At 46.6% G+C, this 19,403-nt stretch overlaps 1 protein-coding gene and 1 long non-coding RNA gene across 4 annotated transcripts in view; one reads left to right on the top strand and one right to left on the bottom strand.

Annotated features, from left to right (window-relative positions):
* The window catches only part of RNF4 (ring finger protein 4), a 43,180-nt gene extending 36,740 nt beyond the window's left edge, over nucleotides 1–6,440 (top strand). The window contains exons 5-8 of the mRNA XM_060106891.1: nucleotides 2,422–2,431; nucleotides 2,755–2,914; nucleotides 3,618–3,666; nucleotides 4,245–6,440. Coding sequence (XP_059962874.1) covers nucleotides 2,422–2,431; nucleotides 2,755–2,914; nucleotides 3,618–3,666; nucleotides 4,245–4,394 — 369 coding nt within the window. The 3' untranslated portion in view covers nucleotides 4,395–6,440. The remainder of the gene's footprint in view (nucleotides 1–2,421; nucleotides 2,432–2,754; nucleotides 2,915–3,617; nucleotides 3,667–4,244) is intronic.
* A 2,363-nt stretch (nucleotides 6,441–8,803) lies between these two features.
* LOC132483753 (uncharacterized) lies at nucleotides 8,804–19,055 on the bottom strand. 3 transcript variants are annotated; one of them, XR_009531109.1, is made up of 4 exons: nucleotides 18,479–19,055; nucleotides 17,347–17,523; nucleotides 12,406–12,527; nucleotides 8,804–9,075 (listed from the first exon to the last, which is right to left on the bottom strand). It is a non-coding gene; the product is annotated as an uncharacterized LOC132483753 (long non-coding RNA). The 3 variants fall into 3 exon arrangements; XR_009531106.1 differs by lacking the exon at nucleotides 8,804–9,075 and having other exon boundaries at nucleotides 12,198–12,527; XR_009531107.1 differs by lacking the exon at nucleotides 8,804–9,075 and having other exon boundaries at nucleotides 12,198–12,527; nucleotides 17,347–17,520.
* Between the last annotated feature and the right edge of the window lie 348 nt (nucleotides 19,056–19,403).

Below are 19,403 nucleotides of genomic sequence, written 5' to 3'. Positions count from 1 at the left end.
GCAGGCAAGAAAACAACATTCACCTCATTGTCCATCTCCATCAGAGCTCTTGGCTGACCAGGTGCATTGTCAGTGAGCAGTAATATTTTGAAAGAAATCGTTTTTTCTGAGCAGTATGTCTCAGTAGTTTAAAATATTCAGTAAACGATTTTGTAAACAGATGTGCTGTCATTCAGGCTTTGTTGTTTCATTTGTAGAGCACAGGCAGAGTAGATTTAGCACCATTCTTTTTTTTAATTAATTAATTAATTTTTGCTGTGTTGGGTCTCCGTTTCTGTGCGAGGGCTTTCTCTAGTTGTGGCAAGCGGGGGCCACTCTTCATCGCGGTGCGCGGGCCTCTCACTGTCGCGGCCTCTCTTGTTGCGGAGCACAGGCTCCAGACGCGCAGGCTCAGTAGTTGTGGCTCACAGGCCTAGTTGCTCCGGGGCATGTGTGATCCTCCCAGACCAGGGCTCGAACCCGTGTCCCCTGCATTAGCAGGCAGATTCTCAACCACTGCGCCACCAGAGAAGCCCCTAACACCATTCTTAAGGGCCCTAGGACTTTTGGAATGTTAAATGAGCACTGGCCTCAACGTAAAGTCATCAGCTAAGGAGAGAGTCAGCCTGCCCTTTGAAGCTTTAAAGCCAGGCATTGACTTCTTCTCTCTAGCTATATAAGTCCTAGATGGTATCTTCTTCCAATAGAGGCTGTTGTCTACATTGAAAGTCTGTTGTTTAGTGTAGCCACCTTCATTAATGATATTAGCTGGATCTTTTGGATAACTTGCTGCAGCTTCTACACCAGCACTTGCTGCCTTACCTTTGCAATACGATGTTATGGAGACGGCTTTTTTCCTTCAACCTCATGAGCCAACCTCTGCTAGCTTCAGACATTTCTTCTGCAGCTTCCTCACCTCTGTCAGCCTTCATAGAATTGAAGAGAGTTAGGGCCTTGCTCTGGATTAGGCTTCAGCTTAAGAGAATGTTGTGGCTGGTTTGATGTTCTATCCAGACCACTCATACTTTCTACACATCAGCAATAAGGCTGTTTCACTTTCTTATCATTGTGTGTTCACTGGAGTAGCACTTTTAATTTCCTTCAAGAGCTTTTCCTTTGCATTCCCGACTTGGCTAACTGGCGCAAAAGGGCGAGCTCTAGGCCTGTCTCAGCTTTTGACATGCCTTCCTCACTAACCGTAATCATTTCTAGGTTTTGATTTAAAGTGAGACATGTGCAGCTCTTCCTTTCATTTGAAGACATAGAGGTTATTGTAGGATATATATATTTTTAATATTTATTTATTCATTTATTTATTTGGCTGTGCTGGGTCTTAGTTGCAGCACACGGGCTGTTTTAGTTGCGGCATGCAGGCTTTAGTTCCCTGACCAGGGATCGAACCCAGGCCCCCTGCTTTGGGAGGGCAGAGTCCCAACCACTAGACCACCAGGGAAGTCCCTATTGTAGGATTATTAATTGGCCAGATTTCAATATTGTGTGTAGGGAGTAGGGAGGCTCAAAAAGAGGGAGGGAGTCATGGAAGCGTTGTTCTGTGGAGCAGTCAGAACACACATTTATCAGTTAAGTTCATCGCCTTGTGTGGGTGAGGTTCATGGTGCCCAAAACAATTACAGTAGTAACATCAGAAACCACCAATACATATCGCCATAACGAATGTAATAATGATGAACAAGTTTGACGTATTGTGAGAATTACTGAAAAGTGACACAGACACGAAGTGAGCAAATGATGTTGGGAAAATGGTACCAATAGACTTGTTTGACACAGGGTTGCCACAAACCTTTAATTTGTAAGAAATGCGGTATCTGTGAAGCGCAGTAAAGCAAAGCGCAGGTGTGCCTGTAGTCAGGCGATGGGCTTGTCAAGTTCTCACTAGCTTTTTCTGTAGGCCTCGAACACAGGGTTGGATTGATCTCAGTCCTTGGTGTATGCTACTCTCTGTAGTCCCTGCATGGCCTACTTTGGCTGTTTAATTATTTTTAATAAAGCATTAAGCACTGCAAACCCTTCTGCCAGTAAAGTCTCCGTCTCCGGCAGTAGCCAACGTGGAGTGAAGACAAGGAGAACGGGTGGAGCTGGTTGTGAGCTTCAGGCCCCTGGTGCCCTGTGGCATCGTTGTGATCTCACTTAGTTCTCACAGCAGCGAGGGGGCGCTGTGAGCACTCATGCCTCTGTTTTTCAGAAGAGGAAGTTGGCAGTTCCTGAGGGTATGGAACTTCCCCAGGTCACGCAGCTCCCAGAGACTCACTAAACACCTGCGGGCTGGGGCGCAGTGTGTCAGCTGCTGGGAGGCTTTGCTCCCGAGGATTTTGCATTTGAAACAGATGCTTCAATTTTATTGTTTAAGAGTTTAAAAGAATACAGAATATTTTATGTCAAATTAATTGTGTATTTCTCTTTTGTTTTTCTCCTTTTTCAAAGATTGTTGAAGGTGAGTGGTTTCCTCTCCTTCCTTGGGTTTGGGTAGAGGACTGACGAGGGTGTGGGGGCAGGGCCTTGGGCCTTGCCAGCTCTGTAGGTGCGGGAACATGCCCGGGATGATGCCCTGCTCACGCCTGCAGTAAGTCCCCTTCCTGCTGAGGAGACGTCCCCCTGGGCATCTGCACACAGCAGGGGTGGGGGCTTCTTCTCTTGGGAAGACGGGAGGGTGGTCTCCGTGCAGCTGGGACTGGCCTTTCCCAGTCAGAAAGGAGGGTGGGTGGTGAGGGTGGTAGGACTGGGAGGCCCTGCCCTGAACGTGGGCTCACATCTCAGAAAGGAGGCGGCCGAGGAGGAATGGCAGGAGGCTACGCCAGGAGCACGCCGACAGCTGTGTGCTGAGCAGTGATGACGAGGAGCTGTCCAGGGACAAGGACGTGTATGTGACCACCCACAACCCCAGAAACGCCCGGGAGGAGGCTGCTACCGGAGCCAGGTACCGGCGTGCCCGCTGCTCTGCTGCTGCCGTGCTGGGGACAGGCTCTCTGCCGGGAAGCTTCTGGATCCGTGGGACCCCATCGTCCCTGGAGTGAGGATCCTCTTCCTTCCTCTCCATATTTTAGTGGAGAGGTTGGGGCAGGAAGCAGGGTATTAGAGATACTGACCTTAAGCCCTGGGCTCAAGAAGGGCTCGTTGTAGTATCTGGGTGGCAGGTGGATCTGGAGCTGGGCTCAGCTGTTCCCACTGTGACTAGGGCGTGCCAGGCACTGGCTGGGTGGGTGTGAATAGCTCCAGGCTGGAGGCAAGCCTCACCACCTGGGGTGGAGAACAGACCCAGCAGCCCCCGGCCTTCTGCAATAGCAATGCTTGGAGGAAGGGGGTGCTAGGCGCAGCCCCTGCCCCAGACAGGGAGGCTGGAAGGGGGCTCTGAGGGAGCATAGGCCAGAGGTGTGGGGCGGGGACAGGGCGACTCCTGTTGCCTGCACCTTCTCTTGCCCCCATCTCTTTCCTCCCCTTTCTCATAGCCTCCCCCACCCCCATCGGCACAGCCGGCCATCTTGTAAGTGTCCCGGGTGCCTGTGCTAAGGCAGGGTCAGAGGAGGCTCTTGTAAGGGGATGTGGGCTGCTTACATGAAGCCACTTAAGAGTAATTGATGTTTGCGTTTGCTGAGGAACTGACATGAGCACTGTGATTTTAGGCCCTCTGGTACTGTCAGTTGTCCCATCTGCATGGACGGGTACTCGGAGGTAAGCAAACTTAGCTGTGTCTTCCCTGATTCTGGTTTTCAAACTGCTTCAGTGAAAGGATTAGATGAGAGAGCACTCCTCACTGGGTGGGCTTTGATGCCTCTGTTTTGTAGTCACGCTTGGGTTGGCACATGGCTTGGCACACCTCTGTGAAGGGGGAGGGTGCCATCTACTTGGACCCTACAGTCTTGAACTCTGGGCTGCCCTGTGCAAGTGCATCAGTCCTGTGTATTCCCTACCTGGCCTAATTGGAAGCTGCTAGTGTTCACTGTGGCCCCAGGCCCTAGGGCATTGCCCCACTGGGTGCCTGGGGGTACGTCAACCCCCCTTGGGCTGTCGCTGCCAGAGACTGGCTGCTGCCTCTGCTCTCGGCTTCAGAGACACCGCTCATACTTGCCTGAGCCTACGGAGCAGCATCTCTAGTTCTCCAGACCATCTCCCTGCTTTTCCTGCTGCAGCCCTTGGCCCCCCTCCTCTCATTCGGCATCTTAGAGATGGGCGGGAGTGGATTCTCTGGGGGCTCCCGCTGCTCTGGTACAAGGTCAGACGTGAAGGCTGTTCTTTTTTATGTTTTCTAGATTGTGCAGAATGGACGACTCATTGTTTCTACAGAATGTGGCCACATCTTCTGTAGCCAGTGCCTCCGTGATTCCCTTAAGAATGCTAGCACTTGCCCAACATGCAGGAAAAAGATCAGCCACAAACGGTACCACCCCATTTATATATGAAGTGTTGAGCTGCTCAGGAGAGACGGATGGACAGACAGAGCCTGGCTGGGTTCTCTACGGCCTTACATGGGCTATCTGCCGCCAGTTTCTTGAGCTCTGAAAGACTATTTCAGAATCAACGCCTGTAATGTAAACTGTTCTCTTGTTTCTAACCCCGTCTTTGATCCTTTTGTTACCTCTAGTTTGATGCTGTGGAGCTGGACCCAGGGCCCTCCCAGCCCAGGGTCTACATCTGCTCCTCTGGGTAGTCTGGTTCCAGGGTAGGAGAGAGGGAGTCAGGCACATTGGAATTGAGAATCGTGGTTCCAGCCTCTTTCCGGAACCTGCACGTTTGCCAAGAAGTTTTCCCCATTTGGAAAGTTTGCCCCAGCTTCCTACTGGCAGTGTGTCGAGGGCTGGCCCCGGTCGGAGAGCAAATAGGTCCGCCCAGCTCTCCTGGGCACGCTACCTCCTCCCAGGCATCTGCCCACCACAGTGACCAAGCCAGACAAGGTCCATCTGGCCTGAGGATCTCAGGTGCAAGCATGGCCCCGGAAAGACCAACCACTGGCCTTTTTTTTCTTCCCTTGAGTTTCAGAGGTCACCCGTGATTCCGCCTGCATTGATGTCGGGTTCCTGCAGATCACAAGGACCTCTGCGGGGCAATCCCCAGTTTTCTAAGAACGAAATGTGCAATAAAGCCTGTTCTTTGCCTACTTTTCAGCAGCCCAGGAGATGTAGCACTCTTAGTGTCCTTCAGAGGCCTCATGTCGCCTATGGAGCAGTGCCTGTCTCGCCCCGTCTGGTTCACCACCTGTTCTCAGGAACTTTACCCATGCCCGAGTTCACCTGGCACAGGCCGTGCAAGGTCAATGGGGCAGGCACGTCGTCGAGTATCCTCTCTCTTTTCTGATAAAAATCCATCCTGTGCTATCCACATGTCCTCCGGTCCTCAGTTCCCACTGCCTAATGTCTACTCAAGCATAGACCCTGGGCGGTGGTGGCAGTAATTGTGGCCTTATTAGCCGCCCGTGTCCATGCTGTTGCCCAAGTCACAGCCGACCTGCGTTTCAAAGACCTCGGCTCTCCAGACTTGAGCTGGGCGCCCCCCACCCCTGCAACTGACATTCATTTCCGAAGCTGCTCTTCTGGCCACTGGGCTTTGATCCTTTGGGCTTTGGTTGCTCTTTAGGTTTTGGTTGGCAAAGTACGGTGGCCTCTTCTCCCCAGGGGCCCAGATAACACCCTCTGCTTGACTACACGTGGGTCAAAGCCTCTGGTCTCAAGGAGGCGGAAGGTGGACCGAGCTGACCTGAGCTGCCCCCCTGCTGCACAGGGCTTGCCTCCACCTCTGTACCCCTCCTTCCTCCGAGGCCTTCAAGCCAAACCAACAGCCTTTTCGTGTGAAACATCTTTGAGGTGGAAAGGGGGCCGCCTCTGGCTTTGCTAGCAATAACTGACCTTCAGTTTCTCCTTCTGGAGGAGCAGGGACTCAGCACAGAATTCACTTTAAATGGGGCTGAAGGAGTATCCCTCCTCTATGTGAAAAGAAAATTGTTTCATTCTTCATTCTGACTTCTTAACTGTTTGGCTCACTTCCGGTTCGTTTGATGAAAGTACTACTTTCTACTTGGAGTCGAGGAGGGCAGGACGTCAGTTCTCATCTGCGTGGTGTGCAGCATGTCTGCCCTTCGAATGGACATCATTGCCATTAAGTTCCTTCTGGGCTTCATGGAATGCTCTTTTTTTATGTTCCAACAATACCCAGACTTCAGGAGCCAAGACAACCGTGCAGCCAAAATTTCTTACGTTTTATGCTTAAGGACAAATGGTTGATCATAAAAGTTGTATTCCTTCATACTAACTTAAGTTGGAAAAAAACATTTAGTTTCTACTGTTCAGAAGTTGCAAAACCGGAAAAGGTTGATAGGAAAAGTCCTTTCCCTCCCTCCGTGTACATAGTTCAAATCTTCTTTGTTGCATTTAAACTGTATCCATGTATGTCAGTCTGTTCTGGACTCTCCTCTGCTAGTGTTACAGGTGGAAATAAACCATCAGTTTGAACCAGGTGTCTCGTTTGTGCATTCATCTGCTCTTTTGGATCAATATCACCCCCCACCCTTGCCCAAGGTTTGTGATTCCTGTTTGCCTCAGGTTTGGTGTATTTTGCGATAGTATGTGTGCAAGAAAGTTGCTTGGTCATCTGCTGACCCAGAAGCCAGCAGGTAAGAGGTCATTCTTGGAGCAGAACCACAAGTCCAGGCCCTAGAATCCCCAAACGAGCAGAATCTTAACCTCAGGCCTGAAGAAGCGAGTTTGGCTGCGGGCTGTCTGCTCAGTCTGGCCAGTGCCAGCTCAGGAGAGGAGCTCTGAGCAGTGTGGACTCGGACTGACCTGGAGTCCTGGCAGTGCAGTGCAGTGCAGCAAACCTGCCCCAACCACTGTATACAGTTTGCCCTCCGTGTGGGAGTGGGGGCCCAGGAGTGCATGGTGTGCCTGATAGAGCCCCAAGCAAGCTGTGTGGGGAAAGCTGAAAAGACAGAATGGGCTTGGCTTACGTCCGCAAGAGTAAGTGATGGCAAAGCTGGCCTTTGCCTGCCTGCTCTTCTCCATTCCTATCAAATGGTCGCCAGAGATAGAACAAGCTAATGTGCTGGGCGCTTGGGGGCACAGAGGTACTAAACTTCAGACGCCTGCCTGCCTTCTGTTGGAGACCACCAGCGACAAAAATACAGTTATTCAAATGCTTATTGCACATTTGCCATGATCCTGGTACCACACTTGGCTTGGTGGGTATTGAGAAACCCAACTGCATCCCTGCCCTGCTAGGCTGTACATCATCGAGGGAGACAGTTCCCCGGGCCAATGGAAAATAAAACTGGCGAAGGTGAGGTACCGGAGTCCAAGAGAACAGGAAGGGATGCTCAGCTGTGCTCCTCAAGGTCTGAAACTTGTCTAGGTAAAAAGAGGCAAGGGTCCTTGAGTGCAGATCCCAGGCCTGGTGCCCTCCCAGTGTACAGGCCTCCCGAGACCTGAGGGTGTGATTGACCAGACACTTCCTTGGTGGCCACCCTAGACCAGCAGTGTCCTGAAGCCAGGAGCCAGGTGAGTCCTCCATCCTTGGCAAGCCCAGGAAGGAGGGGAGAGTCCTGTGAAAGGGCAGGGAGTGTGTACCAGGTGTGTACTGGCAGAGGGTGTCCCCCAAAGCTGGCTACAGAAGGGGCTTGTTTCTAGGTTTCTTAGTTTTGAAACTTAAGTGGCATCTTAACTACCTTTCTTTGTTGTTGCCATATGGAAATTTAATTGGTTTTGTAAATTAGTTGTGTAAGCATTCTTGCCAAAGTCTCATTCTAATTAAGAGTCTGGATTCTGTTAAATTCTGTACGTTCACAACCATATCATCTGCAATGAAATGTTCTTTCTAATTCTTGGAACTTTCTTTTTCTTTATGAACTTGTTAGATAACTAACAGGTAACGGACGTTCCTTTTCCAACCATGAGATAGGAGTTTGTATTTTATTTCTGTTTTATTTTGTCACAAGGGATGTATCACCTTATTGGTTCTTTTTCTACTTCTACTGAGACATAGGATTTTCCCCCTTTAGATCAGTTAATGTAGTGTATCAGTGATTTTTTTTCAGTGCACATCAGCATATTTCATGGGTAAATCTACTTTGTTCATGATGTTTTATCTTACACATTTCTTACTTTGTTTTGCCAATATTTGGTTTAGGGTTTCTAAATATCCATGTTCATGAGTTATATTGACCTATCATTTTTTTACACTGTCTTTGTCAGGTTTTGGTTTCAAAGTAAGTTCCCTACAGTGAGACTAAGGAGAATTGTCTCTATACCCTGGATTCAAATTATTTGTTCCCTGAATGTTTAGTAGAACTCAGCAATAAAATTTCTGGGCTATTATTTTTATTAAGGAAAGATTTTAAAATAGTGATTTGATTTTTTAATGTTTGTGAATTATTCACATTTAAGTCAGTTAAGTTATAGGTTTCTGGGAGTTTGTGTATTTCATCTTGTTACAAGTCTTTGGTATAAAGTTCAAAATATTCTCAAGCTAATTAATCTCTGCAGCATCTTTTTATCATTAATACTAATTTATGCTTTCTGTTTTAATCAGTTTTAGAGATTTGTCTGTTTCATATTCTATTTATGTTAATTCCAGTACCCAAAGTCTTTGTGGATCTAATTCTGAAGCCTTTTATTCCGGCTGGCTCTCACTAATGATGACTTCCTTCTTTGTGTGTTTTGTAAACTTTTTTCTCCCTTACTTTGAACCCAGGTAACTTGGTAACTATCTGAAAATTCTTTGAGACCTGAATTGAAGGTGGGTTCCTCCAGAAAGTATTTACCCTTGCCTTTTTTTTTTTTTTTACCCTTGCTTTTTTATGAGGTGTTTAAGGCCTAGTTACCAACTCAAAGCCACTGTATTTATTTATCTTTTATACTGTGAAATATACCACACAAAAAGCACACCTCACTGAATTACTTCAAAAGTACAGTTCAGGGCTTCCCTGGTGGCGCAGTGGTTGAGAGTCCGCCTGCTGATGCAGGGGACACGGATTCGTGCCCCGGTCCGGGAAGATCCCACATGCCGCGGAGCGGCTGGGCCCGTGAGCCATGGCTGCTGAGCCTGCGTGTCCGGAGCCTGTGCTCCGCAACGGGAGAGGCCACAACAGTGAGAGGCCTGCGTACAGCAAAAAAAAAAAAAAAGTACAGTGAATTACCATAAAGCGAAGGCCTGTGAAACAACCAACTGCAACAAGAAACTATTACCAACACCTTAGAAGCCCCTTCTTGTCCTCCCTCCTGGTCAGTACAGTCTATTCCTCCAAGGTAATCGCTATTCTGACTTATGAAAATCACTCCTTTAACTATAATTATAGTTTAGTTACCAAAGCATAATCCTAATCACGTACTTTACTTTTGCCTATTCTTTGCACTTTAAACAGATGAAATTGGGGACTTCCTGGTGGTCCAGTGGTTAAGACTCTGCTTCCACTGTAGGGGGCACAGGTTCAATCCCTGGTTGGGGAACTAAGATCCTGCATACTGCACGGTGTGGCCAAATTAAAAAATAGATGGAATCACTCAATGTGTATTTTGTGCAGGAGGGGGGTGGCTTCTTTTGCTCAATATTATATTTGTGAGATTCACGTTGTGTAGTTTGTTCATTTTCCATACTGCATAGTATTTCATTAGATGAATATGCTTCAGTTTATCCATTCATTAATTTATGTTTTTTGCTATTAGTACTCAAATATGAACATTCTGTGTATCTTTTGGTGCAGTTTTGCTCACGTACCTGTTGGACATATAATTAAGTGTGAAATTACTGGGTTATAGGGAATGAACATTTAGGAGAACCCACAAATATGTGGACATTAAACAACACACTTCTGAATGACCAATGGTTCAAAGAAGAAATCACAAGGGCAAGTAGAAAATACTTTGAGAAGAATGAAAATGAGAACACAGCATACCAAAACATGGGATGCAGTGAAACAAACCAGTGCTCAGGGGGATAGTCATAGCTATAAATGTCTACATTAGAAGATCAAATCAATAACTGTACGCCTTAAAGAACTGAAAAAAAAAAACAAACTAAACCCAAAGTTAGAGCACAGTTACAGTACAAATTCAGCAAAGTTGTGGGGTATAAATTCACAAATCAGTTGTATTTCTATACACTATCAACGACCTGAAAGGGAAATAAAATTCCATTTTCAAAAGCGTCAAAAAGAATAAATTACTTAGGAGTAAATTTAACCAAGTAGGTGCAAAATTTGTACACTGAGACATATACATCCCTACAAAAATTGCTGAAGGAAGCAAAGCTAAATAAATAGGCATCCCATGATTGTGGGTTGGAAGACAGTATTAAGATCACAATAGTACCCAAAGCAATATAGTATAGAATCAATGCAGTCCCTACCAAAGCCCCATGGCAATTTTAATAGAAATTTGTATGGAATTTTAAAGGACCCAGGATAGCTAAAACAATCTTGAAAAAGAAGTTAGAAGACTCACTTCCCAATTTGAAAACATTATAAAGGTACAGTAATCAAAACAATGTGGTGCTGACTTAGGGACAGACATACAGACCAGTGGAGTAGGATTGAGAGCCCAGAAATAAATCCTTACTTCTATGGCCAAATGATTTTAACAAGGGTTTCAAGACCATTCAATGGAGAAAGGTCTCTCCAACAAACGGTGCTTGAAAAACTGGATATTCACGTGCATAAGAATGAAGTTGGTGGAGCTTCCCTGGTGGCACAGAGGTTGAGAATCTGCCTGCCAATGCAGGGGACATGGGTTCGAGCCCTTGTATGGGAAGATCCCACATGCTGCGAAGCAACTAGGCCTGTGAGTCACAACTACTGAGCCTGCATGTCTGGAGGCTGTGCTCAGCAACAAGAGAAGCTGTGACAGTGAGAGACCCGCACACCGCGATGAAGAGTGGCCTCCACTTGCCGCAACTAGAGAAAGCCCTCGCACAGAAACGAAGACCCAACACCGCCAAAAATAAATTAATTAATTTAAAAAGAATTAATGAAGAAATGGATCAGAAACCTAGATTTAAAAGCTAAAACTATAAAATTCTTAGAAAAAAACATGAAGGCAAATATTCATGACTTTGGATTTGGCAGAGTTTTCTTATTATGACACCAAAAACACAGGCAACAAAAGGAAAAATTAATTTGACTTCATTACAATTAAAAACTTCCGTGCATCAAAGGATACTATCAGGAGAGTGAAAAGACAACCCACAGAATGGGAGGAAATATTTGCAAGTCATCTATTTGATAAGGGCCTAATAACCAGAATATATAAAGTGCTCCTCCAACTCAACAAGAACAAAAAATCAGCCCAATTTAAAAATTGGCAAAGGACTGAAATAAATATTTCTCCAAAGAAGACATACAAATAACCAATAAGCACATGAAAGGAACTCATCATCATTAGTCATGAGTGAAATGCATATCAAAACCACAGATACCACTTGACACCCACTGGCTATTACCAGAAACACAGAAAATAAGTGTTGGTGAGGATGTGCAGAAATTAGAACCCTTGTGCATTACTGGTAGAAATATAAAATGATGAAGCTGGTCTAGAAAACAGTTTGGTGGCTCCTCAAAAAGTTAAACATAGAATTACCATGTGTTCCAACAATTTCTCTCCCAGATAGATACCCAAAAGAATTGACTCAGATACTTGGGACTCAGGTACTTGTATACCAATGTTCATAGCAACATTATTCACAACAGCCAAAAGGTAGAAACAATCCAAATGTCCATCAACAGATGAATGGATAAAGTGTGCTATATCCACACAGTGGAATATTAGCCTCAAGAATGAAATTTTGATACATACTTACAAAATGGATGAACCATGATAACATTATGCTAAGTGAAATAAGCTAGACACAAAAGTACAAATACTGTATGATTCTACTTACATGATGTATCTAGAATAGGCAAATTCATAGAGACAGTAGGGTAGAGGTTACCAGGGCCTGGGGTTGTTATTTAATGGGTACAGAGTTTCTGTTTGGGATGGTGGAACATTCTGGAAGTGGATAATGGTGATGGTTGTACAGCATTGTGAATGTAGGTATGCCACTAAATTGTACACTTGAAAAGGATTACAATGGTAAATTTTGTATTATTTTACCATAGTTTTTTAAATGAAAAAAATACTAGCATACTATTATCATTCATATATCTATATATATAAAGTCATATATATGCATACACACACACACACACACACACACACACACACACACACACACACACACACACACACACACACACACACACACACACACACACACACACACACACACACACACACACACACACCCCATTTGTATGTCTTTGGTCTTTATTCCTCCATTTCAATCTGGAATAATTTTCCTACTGCCCATAGAATTTCCTTTAGTATTTCTTTTAGTGAATTCCTGCTGGCAATAAATTCTATTTTTGTTAATCTGAAAATGCCATTATTTTACCTTCATTCTTGCATGATATTTTTGTTTCTGAGTAAAAAATTACAGGTCGCTGTCTAATGTGGTTGCTGTGAGCCACACGTGGCTGCTGAGTACTTGAAACAATGAATCCAAGTGTAGAGAGGCTGCAAGTATAAAACACACACAGGGTTCCGAAGACTTAGTATAAAAAAAAGAGTAGTAAGATATGTTGTTAGTAATTTTATATTGGTTACATGTTTTAGTCATGATATTTTGAATATATTGTGTTAAATACATTACAATTTTTAAAAATTATAAGTTGACAGTTTTTTTTCCCCAGTTACTCTTGGTCATCCTATTGTTTCCTAGCTTCATTTCTGTTGCAGTCAGCTGTCACATACCTTTGAAGATACATGAATATTTTCTTTGGCTGAGTTTTTTCTTTGTTTTCAGCAGTTTAGTAATGATTTGCTCAGGTGTGGTTTTGCTTGTTTTTATTCTGCTTGGTGTTCACAGAGATTTTTGAAACTGGGTGAATATCTCACCAATTTTGGAGAATCTGCTTCTGTCTGTGGCATTCTCTCTTCTTGCCTTTTGGGACACCAGTTACACATATGTTAAACTTTCAACTGTGTCTCATGTATTTTTTATTCTCTTTTCTGTTTTATCAGTTGTTTTTTTTTTCTCTCTGTGCTGTTTTATATTGAATTCTAACTCATTAATCCTCTCTTGTACTGTGTCTAGTTGGCTATTAATCTATTGAAGTCAATTTCAGTTACTTTTTCAGTTCTAGTTAATTTCGTTATAGATTACAATTCTCAATTTTTTCATCTTTTTTTACACCTTTTCCTCTATTTTCTTGAACATATTAATTATAGTTATTGTATAGTCTTTGCCTACCAACTCCAATATGTGACTCACCTATGAGTTTTTGTAGTCTTTTGTCTTTTTATTTTCAGTAAAATGGCCATGTGCCTTGATATGCCTAGAAATTTTTCATTGAAAGTTGAACTTGTGCATAAGAAAAAAAAATCGGGGACTTCCCTGGTGGTCCAGTGGTTAAGAATCCACCTGCCAATGCAGGCGGGACATGGGTTCCAGCCCTTGTCCAGGAAGATCCCACATGCCGCAGAGCAACTAAGCCCATGCACCACAACTACTGAGTTTGCACTCTAGAGCCCATGAGCCACAACTACTAAGCCCACACACCTAGAGCCCGTGGTCCGCAACAAGAGAAACTACTGCAGTGAGAAGCCGTGCATGGCAAAGAAGAGTAGCCCCCACTCGCCACAACTAGAGAAAGCCCGCACGCAGCAATGAAGACCCAGTGTGGCTAAAAAAAAAAATCGTAGAGGCTGCAGATGCTATTTTCCTCTGCTAGGCAAATGGAGCAGGTGCTCCTCACCTTCATCTGGCTGTGCACTAAGCTACGTCAGGGTGGTATTGCAGTTTGGTAAGGTTCTGTTCACCACTGGCTCACTTCCACCTTTAGGATACCATTAGGGCTTCCCACTGAGCACTGGAGCACCTGTCCCTGGTTAGTCCTCATCTCAGTTAAAAGGTGGAGTAGAGATCCTTAACAGCCTTAGGCCGTATGTGAGAAATAGACCTACTGGTATTTTAGGGTTTTTTACTATGGTGCAGTCTGTTTACCTGAAAAATATAGTTTGTCCAAAATTGTTTTTTGTCTCCATACATGATTGACAGTTTGGCTGGCTATACAATTCTATTGTATATCTGATTTTCTTTCAGAATTTTGAAGGCCCTGCTCCACTATTTAGCTTCAAATGTTACTGTTAAGACATTTAGTGAGGTTCTTTTCTCCTGCCTTTTTTTTTTTTCTAATGTGACTTCTGTTTTTCTTCCTGAGCATTTTAGGCTGTGTTTTTTTTTTTTCATCTCTGGTTTTCTACAGTTAACCGTCCTCCTTGGTGGGCTCTTTCAATCTGGACATTCAACTCCTTACTTCTGGTAAATTGCATTATTTCTTTTTTAAAATTTTTATTTATTTATTTTTCACTGCATTGGGTCTTCGCTGCTGCGTGTGGGCTTTCTCTAGTTGTGGCGAGCAGGGGCTACTCTTCATTTCGGTGTGCAGGCTTCTCATTGCGTTGGCTTCTCTTGTTGCGGAGCATGATCTCTAGGCCATGGGCTTCAGTAGTTGTGGCTCACGGGCTCTAGAGCGCAGGCTCAGTAGTTGTGCTGCACGGGCTTAGTTGCTTTGCGGTATGTGGGATCTTCCCGGACCAGGGCTCAAACCTGTGTCCCCTGCATTGACAGGTGGATTCTTAATCACTGAGCCACCAAGGAAGTCCCTGTATTATTTCTTTCAAAAGTTATTTCTGGGCTTCCCTGGTGGCGCAGTGGTTGAGAGCCCGCCTGCCGATGCAGGGGACACAGGTTCGTGCCCCGGTCCGGGAAGATCTCACATGCCGCAGAGCGGCTGGGCCCGTGAACCATGGCCGCTGAGCCTGCACGTCTGGAGCCTGTGTTCCACAACGGGAGAGGCCACGACAGTGAGAGGCCCGTGTACCACAAAAAAAAAAAAAGTTATTTCCCTCCATTTTTTCCCCTAGAATTCTTATTGGAAAGTTGCTGGACCGCCTGGACTGAGATTTTAAGTCTCATTTCTCTCTGATTTTCTGTGTCTTTTGTTCTGCTTTCTGAATAATTTCCTTTATCTTGCAGCCCTTCTATTGAATTTCTTTTACAATTTTGGCTATATTTTTAATTTTCAAGACTCCTTTCTTAAACATCTCTGAGGCTATTAGCAGTTTTAGAAAAAGTTTTTGATTCCTTCCATTAACAGTTTCTTTGCCTGCCCCCCTGCACACACATTTTTTCTATCCACACTTTAGCCATTTCTTAAATGACTGGTGATCTTTCACTGTCCCTTCATGTTTACAAGTGACATGTTTAAAAGCTGATTAGAAGCTCCAGGTGGGCAGAGCTTTTGACCTGTGGGCTTCAATTCTGAGTGAGCATCAAGAACTGCCTGATTCTTTGGGGTCCCCAAACATTAATATGCCCATTGCTGCTCTTGCATTGTATAGTTTCTACAGAGAATTCCCTGTATTCTGCTTGAGGGTGGAAGCCTGCTGCCGTAGTTCTGCCTGGGGCAAGGAAATGGCTTTAGCAAAGGCGCTCAACTGTTCTTTCTGTAGACTTAATAAAGCCAGAAATTAGAATAAGGCTTTCTAGGTAATGATTCATTATTATGTAATGCTCCCTGGTTATGAATTGTGAGATAATGAACTTATCTAATTTTTCTTATAAAATTGTTTTGTGTTACTAGTACATATTCATATCTTGGTTAATATTTACTGCACATGAAAGTAATAAAACTTGACTTTTACAAAAATATCCAACATATGCCACCTTTTCCTGTAAGTGGTTCTAAGAGCCTTCCAGATCATGAGCGTGCTTTGAGTGGCCATCCCCATGCCTAAATCCTCTCCATGGTCACTGCCCACAAGTCCCTGTGACCACTGGTGCTCCTGCCAGACTGAGCTGCTTTTACTTTTAAGAGTATACTTAGACCTTTCTGGCCCTATGTCCTGCATTCTCCCTTGTAATGGTTAGTTTAGGTCAACATGACTGGGCCTTACGGTGCCCAGACATTTGGTTAAACATAATTCTGGATGTGTCTGTTGAGAGTGTTTCTCGATGAGATTAACATTTGCATTGGTAGACTGAGTAAAGCAGATTGCCCTTCTCAATGTGGGTGGGGGACTTCCCTGGTGGTCCAGAGGTTAAGATGCCATGCTTCCAATGCAGGGGGCATGGGTTCAAACCCTGGTTGGGGAGCCAAGATCCCACATGCCAGGTGGCCAAAAAAACCCACAAAAAACAGCAACAACAGAAAAAAACTGTGGGGACTTCCCTGGTGGTGCAGTGGTTAAGAATCTGCCTGCCAATGCAGGGGACACGGGTTCAAGCCCTAGTCCGGGAAGATCCCACATGCTGAGGAGCAACAAAGCCCGTGTGCTGCAACTACTGAGCCCATGTGCTGCAACTACTGAAGGCCGCGCCTGAAGCCTGTGCTCCTCAACAAGAGAAGCCACCGCAAGGAAGAGTAGCCTCCACTCGCTGCAACTAGAGAAAGCCCACGTGCAGCAATGAAGACCCAACGCAGCCAAAAATAAATTAAAAAAAACAAAAACAAAAACAAACCTGTGGGTGGGACTCATACCATCAGTTGAAGGCCTGGATAGAACAAAAAGACAAATCCTGTTGCCTGAGTGCCTCTGAGCTGGATCATTTTTTTCCCTACCTTTTGGAGTCAAACTGAAACATCAGCTCTTCCTGGGTCTCAAACCTGCTGGGTTTTGGACTAGAACAACTCCATTGGCCCTCCTGGCTCTCAGGCTTTTGGACTTGGACTTGGACTACACCATTGGCTCTCCTGGGCTTCCAGCTTGCTGACTGAAGGTCTTGGGACTTGTCAGCCTCCATCACTGTGTGAGCCAATTCCTTATTTTATATATATATATATATATATATATATATATATATATATGTGTGTGTGTGTGTGTGTGTGTGTGTGTGTGTGTGTATATGTATGTATATATGTGTATATATATATATATATATATATATCTCCTATTGGTTCTCAAGGGGGTGAAAATTGATTCTTAAGAGGAGAAACAAATCGTAGATATTACAGTGGTTTGTGGCCCTCCCAAAGCTGAACTCTACCAGATGAAATCTTATTCCTTAGTATTTTCTCCTTAGTATCTTAATTTTTCCTTAGGGGGGAGATAATGAAAAACAAAGGTTGAGAACCACTGCTTTATGCCTTTGCTTCGTAACTTCTGTCCGCCAGGAGCACCCTCTCCACCTGCTGCGCCAGCCTCCAATCTTGCTCCCCTGACATCTATTCTCAACATAACAGCCAGTTCTCTCAGAAACATACATCCTACCATGACAGTCCCTACTCAAAACCCTGCATGGCTCTCAGCTGTATTTAGAATAAAACCCAACCTTGCTTTTGTTGGTTCCTGGGACATGCTGAGCTTCCCCCTGCTTGAGTCTCGCACTGCTGAAAGTCCTTTGCTCTGACAGTGATTGGCTCTGGTTCAGCTCACCTCCTCAGAGAGGCTAGGCTGCTCCTGTCCCCAGGCGCCAGAAGGATTCTTCACTGTATCACCCTGTGCTCTGCTGGAACACAAAAGTCACACCTGAGCCACATCTGAATTGGAACCTGGGCCCTGCCTCTGACTATCTGGGTGACTTTGGGCAAATCCCTCACCATCTTTGAACTTTAGTTTCTCATCCATAATATAGGGCTAATGGTGCCTATCTCGAGAGTGGTTGTGTGGATTAGATGAGATGATATAGCAGGAGACAGAGTGGCTGGTGCATAATTGCTTGACAAACGGTCATTATTGTCATTCATTCATCCAGCAAATAGTGGATTGATGTGTGCCCAGCCCTTGCCTGGCAGGAGCTGGGGTTCAGAGGCGCAGGATGCAGACACTCCCATGCTCTCCCCGGCCCAAGACTTGACTTCTCTGGGGATACTGGTGAGCACCAAGAACCCCAATCCAGCGCAATGTGCTCTGACAGGCGAAGGCACAGGGGCTGTGCGAGTGGCGAGTGTATGACCCAGCCTGTATGGGGAAGGGGGCAACCCAAAATATTGCCCACCCAGTGGGGTGCTAAGGCAGGCACCCCACCCACCTTCTCAAACTCTACCTTCAGCAGCAGGGTCATTCAAGACACTTCAGGAGGGGTGAGGGGTCTTATTCTGCCTACATAACATGGAATCACTGAAAGGCTTTCAAGAGAGGGTTAATTTGATCACATTGGCTCATCCCGGCTGTGGTATGAAGAATGGGTCAGGGGATTAGAAGGCCGCGGCTGCAGCTGGGGCAAGGATAACAGCCAGGCAGTGAAACCTGGCAGGCCCAGAGCTAACGGTAGGGGGTCCAGGAAACAGTGCAAATGGAGGCCCTCGTACTATACAGCCTAGCACCAAGTTCCTCTGCATCTCGGTCCCGTAACCAGCCTTGGAACCAAAGAGGGGAACACATGTCTTTTGTGTCTCGGTGTTTGTGATGGGTGGGACCCAGGCGAGGGACTCCTGTGGTCCGGTCTAAGGGCAAAACTGTACCTGGGGCTTGCTGATGATGGGCATGGGGCCCGGGAAGGAGGAAGGTCCAGACGGAGCGGCCCCACTGGAAGGCCCGGGAGGGTCTGACGAGGTTCGTGGCCTGTGCGGTGGGGTGATTGCGAGGTCGTGAGACATGGCTGGACCGCCCTGGGACCGTGCAGGGTCGCAAGGCACCGGGAGGCCGGGCGACGGCTGCAGGGGACCTCAGGGAGAGGGCGAGTTCGGAAGGGTGCCTCCGGGCCAGGGGTTCTAAGCTAACGGCAAGGTCTGCCGATTCGCGGCAGCCCCAGCGTCCAGGGCGGTCCCCGACCCGACGGCGGCCCGGGACAGCGCTTTCCAGGCGCCCTCCGGAACCGCCTAGCCCACGAGGAGGGTCATTCTCGTCCCAATGAGTCACCTGGACACGGGCGAGGGGCCCGGCCCAAGATCACAGAGCCAGCCAGTGGAGGAGGTTGATTCGAACCCGGAGCCGGGCCAAGGTCACCGGGCCTTTCCTGGCGGCCCAGAGCCGAAGCTGCCCGCCCAGCGCATCCCAGGGACCGGACCGGCCTGCGGACCTGGTGGCGGGGGCGCGGGGCGCTGGGGCGTCTGGGAGCCTGTCAAAGAGGCGGAACTCCTCGCCGCCAGCCTTGTAGTTCATCCACCACGAACGACGCGGCCCTGAGCTGGCCGGACCACTCCGCCCAACTACAGGGCCCAGAAGGCCGCGCGGCGCGGGTGGTGCCGAGCAGCGCGAGCGCCGGGTGACGTCACCGCCGCATCCAGCTTCCCTGCCGCAGCCCCTCGCGGCGTCCGGGCGCTCGGTCGCGCGCAGCCTGACGGGAATCCTGGTCCCCACGCCGGACACCCCCAGCGGCAGAGCAGGCGCGCGGACTCCAGCTCCCGGCGTGCCCTGCGTGCCGGCGCAAGTTAACGGCGGGTGGGG

This window comes from Mesoplodon densirostris, chromosome 1 (genome assembly GCF_025265405.1).
Source record: "Mesoplodon densirostris isolate mMesDen1 chromosome 1, mMesDen1 primary haplotype, whole genome shotgun sequence".
In the NCBI taxonomy this organism is placed as follows: domain Eukaryota; kingdom Metazoa; phylum Chordata; class Mammalia; order Artiodactyla; family Ziphiidae; genus Mesoplodon; species Mesoplodon densirostris.
The sequence above is the reverse complement of the archived record's forward strand: the minus strand, read 5'-3'. Positions and strand labels throughout refer to the sequence as shown.